At 40.1% G+C, this 10,000-nt stretch overlaps 1 protein-coding gene across 1 annotated transcript in view; it reads left to right on the plus strand.

The window, feature by feature from the left end:
- The window catches only part of LOC137640958 (tigger transposable element-derived protein 1-like), a 25,226-nt gene extending 20,302 nt beyond the window's left edge, over positions 1 to 4,924 (plus strand). Inside the window, exon 4 of the mRNA XM_068373417.1 lies at positions 4,778 to 4,924. Within this exon, the coding sequence (XP_068229518.1) occupies positions 4,778 to 4,924 (147 nt within the window). The remainder of the gene's footprint in view (positions 1 to 4,777) is intronic.
- The last annotated feature ends 5,076 nt before the right edge of the window (positions 4,925 to 10,000 follow it).

Consider the following 10,000-nt stretch of genomic DNA (forward strand, 5'->3'; position numbering starts at 1 on the left):
AGTCTTACATAATCTCTTTGAGATTGGTATGTGACCATACAAGATGGGAACAAGGGCTTATGTAATGTTCTTTTATATTTTTGTAGGGATATTGCGTCATGTTTGTGAGAGAATACGCAATATGCAATGTGCTTTGGAAAATTAGCGTAAAACCTAGTGATAGGATGTTATCTTTTTTTTATTTAGGGGACAAAGCTTGGGCAGAGCTAGCTGACTGTGAGAGCCGTCTGGCGTTGCTTGAGTACAGGTTCGAGAAAGCAATACTTGGTAACTCTGATGACTTAACCCAGCCCCCCACACTTCCCAGATCTTTGGGAAGTTTCTGGAAGTAGCTAAGTTTCATATATAAAGGCAACCCCAGGGTTACATAGATTGATAGAGAATTCCAGCCTTATGACACAGCCATCTCCACCCTCTCTCTCTCTCACTCTCGGATGCAGCTCAGTATATTGTTTTCAAAGCGTTCAGTGAAATAACGAAGTTTTGGTGTGACGAGTTTTTGTAATAATTGTGAGTACTTATAAAAATTCTCTTAGAGTTTATGTAAACAGCCCTGTAGGGAGGTGATAGATTCTTGTATTGTGATCTGGTTATCTATTTTCATTAAGTGTCAGACTTGAATATTGTTTTCAAATTTTATATCAAGTGAAACAAGTGATTGTATAATTTTCATAAGCATTTTTTTTATTGTCTTAGTGTAAGGTTTAATCAGATTTAATATTTAAAGTCAAGTAATTATATATTTTTCTGATCGTAATATTTTTGTCTTAATCTAAGTTTTGTTCAAACTTAATATTTCGAGGGATTTATTTGTTTTATGTAAATTCTTTCAAAATGTTGTAATTTATATAGAATATATTTATTTTTGGAAAGAGTGTATTATCTCAATCATCAAGTGTTTAATGCATATTTGCTCATATCCTGTTAATGAACATAAGTTAGAATAATTTGAATATTTGTAATAATAATTACCCATTTTAGTTTTGAGTGTACTTAAGAGACCTTTGGATATTCAGAGTTTTATTTATTGCTGTCTGGGAGTTACTTAACTCTCTCAGTGTTTGTGTATTAATATTTTCAAGTGTAACAGACTTAATATAAAAGTAAACAAGTGAGTTTTGAATTCGAGAGGTTATATATATTCTATTCTATTATATGTTTGGTTCCCAGACACGAGCCATAGGAGTATAATATACAGTAGACCCCCGGCGAACGGCATCCCCAGCTTACGTTTTTTCACGTTACGGTGTGGAATACGATTTTTTTTCGTCCCCTCGTTACGACATTTTCCCCACCTTACGGCATCGAATTCCGAAACTCAGATTTGGCGGTTTCTACACGCACAACTGTGCGAGTCAGTAGCTTACCACCATGCTCATACGTCACTGCATACGTCACTAAGAAGCTGGTGTGCTATTGATCGGCGTCACGGCGTCACTAAGATGCCGATACGCTATTGGCCGAAAATCCTCCCACAATGCTTGAGAGAGATGCTGCCTCTCTCTCTCTGTCATACACGTGCTCAGTTCAGAATCTCGTGTGCGTTTCGTAAAGACTTGATCTCGTGTGAATGCTTGTGATATTGTTATTTTCTGTGCATTTTAGTGCATAATTATAACTTTAATTCGTTAGCCATGGGTCCCAAGATTGCTAGTGATATTAAAGGCAGAAGTAAGAAGATGATAACTATGGAAACGAAGCTGGAGATCATAAAGAAATATGAAGAAGGCATGCGCATCGTTACCCTCGCTAATATGTACGGCCGTAACCAATCTACAATTGGTACAATTATTAAGAATAAGGAGGCCATTAAAGCAAGTAAGTCTTCTAAAGGCATGACTGTCCTTGCCAGTGGAAGGACCTCAATCAACGATGAGATGGAGGGACTCCTTCTTCTGTGGATTAAAGAGAAAGAAATCGCTGGTGATACACTCATGCAATCGGTAATTTCGCACAAGGCGAGCGCCATCTTTGCCGATCTCGTGGAAGCCCAGAGAGACGGCGGAGGGGAAGGAACATCGCAGCAAGCCCCCCAAGAGTTTAAGGCTTCTCATGGGTGGTTTGATCGGTTTAGGAAGAGGACTGGTATTCACTCAGTCGTCAGGCATGGAGAGGCGGCCAGTTCTGACAAGAAAGCAGCAGAAGAATTCCTCAAGAAGTTTGAGAACGTAATTTCCAGAGAAGGCTACATTCCTCTGCAAGTTTTTAACTGCGATGAAACTGGCCTTTTCTGGAAGAAAATGCCCCGCCGTACATATATCACAACTGAAAAAAGGAAACTTCCTGGCCATAAACCAATGAAGGACAGACTAACGCTCTCATTTTGTGCAAATGCCAGTGGGGACTTAAAAATTAAGCCCCTACTGGTATACCACTCAGAAAATCCTCGTGCCTTCAAGGCACAAAATATCACGAAGGAGAAGCTCTCGGTATTTTGGAAGTCTAATGGTAAGGCCTGGGTCACGAGGACCATATTTATTGAGTGGATAAACGTCTGCTTCGGTCCTGCTGTCAAGAACCATTTAGATCTTCCTCTAAAATGTCTCCTGGTGCTGGACAATGCCCCTGCTCACCCTCCTGGCCTCGAGGACATCATTCATCTTGACTGCCACCAAACACCACACCTTTCCTCCAGCCTATGGACCAGCAAGTGCTTGCCAACTTCAAGAAGCTTTACACGAAGCATCTGTTCAGAAGATGCTTTGAAGTGACTGAAAGCACTCAACTCACCCTCCGGGAATTTTGGAGGGGGCATTTTGACATCGTTCAATGCCTGAAGATGATCGACATAGCTTGGAATGAGGTTTCACGGCGCACCTTGAACTCCTCATGGAAAAAACTGTGGCCAGCTGTTGTAGCAGAACGAGATTTTGAAGGTTTCGATCCCTCAACCGAAGACGAGGCCGTTGATGATCCTGCCCCTGAGGGTGATGTTGAGGAAATAATTTCAATCGGAAGGTCCATGGGGCTTGTTGTCGATGAGGCTGACGTCCATAACCTTATCGAGGAGCACAGGGTGGAGCTTACGACTGAAGACTTAAAGGAGTTATAGGCAATGCAGTTGACGATCATTCTAGAAGAGCACAGCTCTAGTGGAGGCGAGGACGGGGGGAAACTGAAGAAACGACATCGTCAGAAATAAGGGAAGCTATCGGTTGGTATGAAAACCTTACGAGTTTCATTGTAAAGAAACACCCAGAAAAACTTCACACAAGTCGTCTTATGCAGAGTGTTAATGATAAGTGTATGAGTCATTTTAGGAATATGTTGAGGAATCGTCAGGAACAGACTTTTTCGGATAGATATTTCTCCAAAAGAGAAATGTCAGAAAGCAAAGACGATAATAGTGATTCTATCAAAAAAGCTAAAAAAGAGTAATTTTCTAAGTTCTAAAAAAAAATGATAACAAAAAAATTTCAAAAGACAAAAATAATAAAAAAAGCATTTTTAATTTTAAGTGATTATTAGTAAGAATAAATTTATTATTAAGTGTACATAACATGATTAGCATTGATCGTTTTTATATCTACTGTCTACTCCCCCCTCTGCCTCCACCCACTACCAGCTCAAGTCACGTCACTCCAAAGGTAAATAAGATTTAATTTTTCCTTTACAGTACTGCACAGTATATAATTTTTATTTATAATGTTATTTAATTATATACTGTACAGTACTGTACATGTATATTACATATATATATATATATATATATATATATATATATATATATATATAAATATATATATATATATATATATATATATATATATATATATATATATGTATATATATATATATATAAGTATAATGTAGTACAGTGCTTACTAAACTTTTGTATTGTATTTTGTTACATTCTAATTTTCAATGTTTTTACCAGGGGTTTTTCACGCATTAACTATTCTATTGCCCGCCATACGACATTTTCACCATACGATACCAACTCCGGAACGGATTAATGTCGTATGGCGGAGACCTACTGTATTTATTGGTGCCCAGACCTAGGAGCCATAATCGTATAATATATTTTTGGGGCGCAGACCCTTGGGATCGAGCGAGTCTGTTTTAAATATTGGTGATAACAGGACCGTGTTTTGATTAAAGGTTTTTATCATTCAATGTTGATAGGATTTTGTCTAGTGTTTGGATATATTTTTGGAAAGGTATTTAATATTGTTTAATTATAAGATGGCACAGTTTAATATCCAAGAGTTTTTTAATAACCCAAATGTTCAAGAATTGTCAGAAGCTAATGTAACTGAAGCTCAGTGGCTCTCTATCTTGATGGTATGTGGTGGCCATGCAACGAGTTGGATGATTAAGGCCCAAATCAAGTGTCTAGCCTTAGAAGCGTTGATAAATTCGGGAAAGTTGTCGGAAGAAAATATTGTGGCAGCTTGTGAACTGTTGGAGGAAGCTAAGGATGAATTTTTAATGAAGCAAGGACCAGTTCTCGAACTAAAGGCATAAAAGCAGATAGGGATGTTGAGGCTGAAATTCGACGAATTGCAGCTGAGGAGAATTTGATCAAGTTGAAGATGATGGCAAGTGAGAAGGAAATGGAAGAAAAAGAACGAGAAAAAGCCTGAGAGATTTCAAGATATGCGAGGGAATTGGAAGCAAGGGAAATCGCAAGACGAGAAGAAAAAGAGAGAAGACAGGGAAAAGAAGAGAGAGAAGAAAGAAATGCACGAAAGAAATGGAAGCAAGGCGAGAAGAAGAAGAGAGAGAAGAAAAACGACATGTGAGGTAGTTGGAGCTATTGCATGCCCGTGCACAGTCGGTAACGCAGACAGAGACGGCCCCTACTAAGCACGATCCAGTATTTAATGTGTCAGAAGCTCAGGCGATAATTCGAAGGTTCACAGAAGAGGCCTCAGATGAGATCTTTGATCGTTTTGAAAAGATCTCATCGATGATGAAATGACCAGAAGATAAATGGTCTGTGTTATTGCAGAGTGTGCTCTTTAAGAAGGGCTGTAGTGCTTACTTATCCTTATCTCTGATCCAGAGAAAGGAGTATCAAGAAGTGAAGAGGAGTGTGTTGCAAGTGTATCAGATGACCCCTGAATATTATAATGAAATATTCTGAAGTTTGAGGAAGGATGAGAAAATTACTTTTCTGGATTACGCTGATAAGGTTTAACGATGTTTTAAGAGATGGACAGAGGCTGCTAACGTGAGGGAGATGGCTGACTTAGAAAAATTGATAATACTAGAACAGTATCTACGAGGAATTCCTGAACATATTCGGACATACTTGAGAGAGAGAGAGGTGAAGAAACATGATAAAGCCACTTTGCTGAGTGAAGGTTATAATATTATCAGCCGTAAACCCTACTCAGGCATGAAGTTTCAACCGTCGTTCTGACCAAGTGTCAAGTATTTGCTGAACCATGGAAACCAGTTCAGTAATAACTATGTGAATAAGTTCAACAGTTATAGTGGAAGTAACACTGGTATTTTCCCTAAGCAGAATGTGATAGTACCACACCAAGAATCATTGAATCACCCTCCTTAAAGTATCGTGAAAGACGTGCAGAAGGTTGATATTGTCTGTTTAAGTGTGTTAAGAGAGGCCTTATCAGTAAGGATTGTTGATCAAACCAACTGAGAGCAGTCGCCCAAGTGATTAAGGATAATTCGATTTCACAGAATGCAAAGACGAAGTAGCAATCGGTGAAGTACAGAGAGGAAAATAAACCAGCCAACGTTTACACGACAAACAGGGCAAACCCAAACAGCATGGATACCTTTAAACCATATATTTATGAAGGTATGTCAGCAGCAATAGACTGGAGTGAGCAAACCCCAATCAGGATATTGCACTACACTGGTTGCAACTATAGTGTGGTGGTACGAGGAGTACACCCGTTGGTGGAACAGTCTCTCACGGGACTCGGTTATTTTGAAGGGAATAGGAGGTGAGGAGGTTACCTATATTTGATGTTTGAAACTGTCATACGAATTGGTGACAGGTAATTTTGGTTCTGCGGTAGGGATTCATTGGCTGCCAAAGGAGTAGACGTCCTACTGGGTAATGAGGTTGGTGGAGCGCCGTTTTTGCCTTGTCCCATTGTAATGGAGAAACTTTTGAAGTATAGTCCTACGACTGAATTTGAGAAGGACTACCCGTATCCGTTTCCTAGTTGTGTTACTACTAGGAGTATGACGAAGAAAGTGGCTGAAAAAGAAGAAAAAGAAATCGAAGGAGCAATGAACTTGTAGGATTTGTTTTCTGGAGAAGACGATTCCCTTGATGGTACGCAAGAAGAGAACTCCCAAGTAGGCCCGAGCGAAGAGGAATGACAGACGAGCGGACAAGGCGACAAAGAAGAAATGGACTTGGAAGATATAAAAAATTCAACATTAGAAGTAGGACAAGTGAGTAGGATAAGGCTCATAGGATTACAAGTGAAGGATGCAACGTTAACAGAGTTATTGTACCGTGTGGTGGACGAGAAGGAGGCACAGCAGTCTCTGACCTGTTATATTTTTAAGGATGGGTTACTTATGAAGAATAATAGGCCCGCTGATATCCCTGGAAATGCCGAATGGGGGAGCCAGTTTTTCCATGCATGTCACATGTGTCAGATGGCTGAAAACCCTTACGCCCGATGGAAATACAAAGAGAGCCTTTCAACAAAGGACAGAAGAAAAAGTTGGCAGAGAAAGGGAAGGATCGATAGGAAACTGACGGAGAAAATGTCAAGGATTTGAGGAAAGGAATCGGCGAGTTAGGGAAATTTTCCGTAGAAGCCATGAAAACGACTAGTCAAGGACGAACGAAGGAAAGATTTCGTATGAAGAGTATGAACAGACAGGTAGCGGTAGGACATAAGGTGCTGGTCTATTCATCGAAAAGTAGATTCCCTTTCCCCAACGAATTCCCAGAACCATTTCGGATTTTGGAGGAGAGCAGTGACCAGACCTACGTTATCAAGATACCAGGAAATAAGAAAAATCTGAGGAAGGCCATATTAACTTCGAAACCGCTACTTCAAGCACCTAATTTTGACAAGAAATTCCTTATCCAAGTGGATGCGTTGGATAATAGGATTGGAGCTGAAATATTGCAGGATGATAAGGAAGAAATTCTTCACCCTATTTGCTTTATGACGTCGAAGTTGAAGAAGCAGCAATGAGTCGACTCGACTGTTGAAAAAGAACTACTTGCATTAGTCACAGCAATAAACAATTTTGAGGTTTTGAGAACCGACCACAAAATGAAGAGATTACAGTGTATTCGGATCATAATCCTTTAACTTTTTTTAATAAGAGGAAAAATAATCAAAGATTAACTAGGTAGTCATTATGATTGCAATCCTATTGTATTAAAGCATACGAGTATATCAGGTAAAGATAACGTGGTTGCAGATTATTTATCATGGGATGAATCAATGGATTCAGGCATGGAATAGATAATGTTTTTAGGGGGGAGATATCTTGCAAAGCTGGTCTAGTGTAGAGTAAATACAGTAGTGTATTAATGATTTTATTTATATTGTATTTGTGCATTGAAGAGATGAATAGCCAGCTCATAAAATAAGTTTCCTCTCGTGTAGACGTAAGTTTACTATGTAAATTATGTAAGACTTTCGTCGTTAATTTCATTGTATTCTTTATTCAAGTCAGTAATTTTGTTACAAAGTCTTATGTAAGCTGTTTCAGTGTTATGTGACCATACAAAATAGGAACAAGAGCTTATGTAATGTTCTTTTATATTTTTTAGAGGTATTGCGTCATGTTTGTGAGAGAATATGCAATATACCATGTGCTTTGGAAAATTCCTGAAAAACCTAGTGATAGGATGTTATCTTTTTTTTTTATTCCAGGGACAAAGGGTGGACGGAGCTAGCTGATTGAGAGAGCGGACTGCCATTGCGTGAGTACACGTATGAGAGAGCAATACTTGGTAATTCTGATGCCTTAGCCCAGCCCCATGCTTCCTAGATCTTTGGTTAGTTTCTGGAAGTAGCTAAGTTTCATATATAAAGGCGACTCCAGGGTTACATAGATAGATAGAGAATTCTAGCCTTAAGACAGCCATCTCCACCCTCTCTCCTACTCTCGCACGCAACTCTGTTTATTGTTTTAAAAGTTTTCAGTGAAATAACAAAGTTTTGGTGTGACTAGTCTTTGCAACCATAGAGAGTACTTATAAAAATTCTCTTAAAGGTTTTGTAAATGGCCCAGTAGGAAGGTGATAGGTTCTTGTATTGTGATCTGGGTATCTATTTTCATTAAGTTTCAAAATTAAATATTGTTTTCAGTTTTAATTTCAAGTGAAAAGAGTGATTGTGTAATTTTTATTAAGTATATTTTTTGTCTTAGTTTAAGGTTTATTCAGATTTTATATTTAAATTCAAGTAATTATATAATTTTCAGATTGTAACATTTGTGTCTTAATCTAATTTTTGTTCAGACAATATTTCGAAGGATTTATTTGTTTTATGTAAATTCTTTCAAATTTTGTAATTTATACAGAATATATTTATTTTTGTAAAGAGTGTACCAACCGTGTGTCACACGATCATACATAGTTCATTTTATGTATATATTATGCTTGTATCATCGCTCTTCCCTCGCACTAAAAAGAATCTGAATAAACATGCCTGTTTTTCTCACCGGTAATGGGGTCGGATTTGAATATGAAATTTCCTGTTTCCTTGAGCATTTAAGGAGAGTGTTCTATAATAAACTCTCAGTTGCTTTCATCCTGTCTTTGAGTCACAACCTTCTCTCGGCCCATCACATTGGTGACCCCGAAAGTTGACTCGCTCCTCCCACCTTCCACCCCCCCTCGCCCCTCCATCGTGGTACTATGGCAGACTCTACGGAAGTTGGTGCTGTGGCTGCCCCATTGAAACGTTCATCATTCGCCAGCGGAGAGGCGTTTTCTTGGTTTCAGCGTGTAGAAGTCCAGTTTCGCATCAAGGGCGTGACTCGCTCAACCACCAAAGCAGATTATGTTCTCGCGGCGATACCCGAGGACACCTCCCCAGAAATATCCGACTGGCTTTGTGAACAAGGAGACACCCCAATAGCGTATGATGCCCTCAAAATATACCTTCTGCAGCAGTACTCGCTGTCGCCAGCCGCCTTTATAGCAAAGCTCTTTCAGCTCTCTCAACAACCGTTGTGGGACCAAAGGGCTTTGATCCCCCTCAGGGAAATGATCAGTATCGCTCGCCTGCAACCTGCCGCAGACGGCTCTCCTCGTAAGGTCAACCTACTTCGTGCCCTTTGGATACGCCGTTTACCCGAACCAGTATGCGCTGCCATACCCGATGTCGATAGTTTACCCATAAAGGACTTGATGACCAAAGCCGATGCCCTTATGGACAGCCACTTCAAGACTTCCATTAACGCCTCCACCCTTGACGAAGAGGACGCCTATTCAACGTCAACCAAAGCTGATGTAAATGCCGTAGGACATACACGCCTAACCCGTGACGTGCCGAAGCGGCGACAAAGCCACCCACCACCCACCACTCGCTTGTGCCCCAACCAACGACTTCTACAGCCACTTATTACCTCCCATCCGCTGCAGTTTTGCTACTACCACTTCATATTCGGAGCAACCGCGAAGAAATGTGCAAAGGATTGTCAGTGGCCAAAAAACGTGTAAGTAGGCCATCGCTCGTGGTGGTGGCCTCCTGTGTTTCTAATCTTTTCTTTTTACATGATGCAGGAACGGGCGTACGATTTTTGGTTGACGCGGGTGCTTGTCGTTCTCTTTTGCCGAGGGAACTCTTCAGAACACGACGTAGTCTGTCTACGTCTGCCGACGTCCGCTTGGTAGCTGCCAACGGATCTGCGATACCCACCTATGGTTACAAGAACCTCACATTATCGTTTGGAAACGGCAAATTTAATTGGAAGTTTCTCATTGCTGACGTCACATTGCCAATCGTCTGTGCGGATTTCCTCTCTCATTTTCACCTTCTGGTCGATGTCGCCCACCGACGATTGGTCAACGTAAACTCATACTTGTCGACAC

Source organism: Palaemon carinicauda, chromosome 5 (genome assembly GCF_036898095.1).
Source record: "Palaemon carinicauda isolate YSFRI2023 chromosome 5, ASM3689809v2, whole genome shotgun sequence".
NCBI lineage: Eukaryota > Metazoa > Arthropoda > Malacostraca > Decapoda > Palaemonidae > Palaemon > Palaemon carinicauda.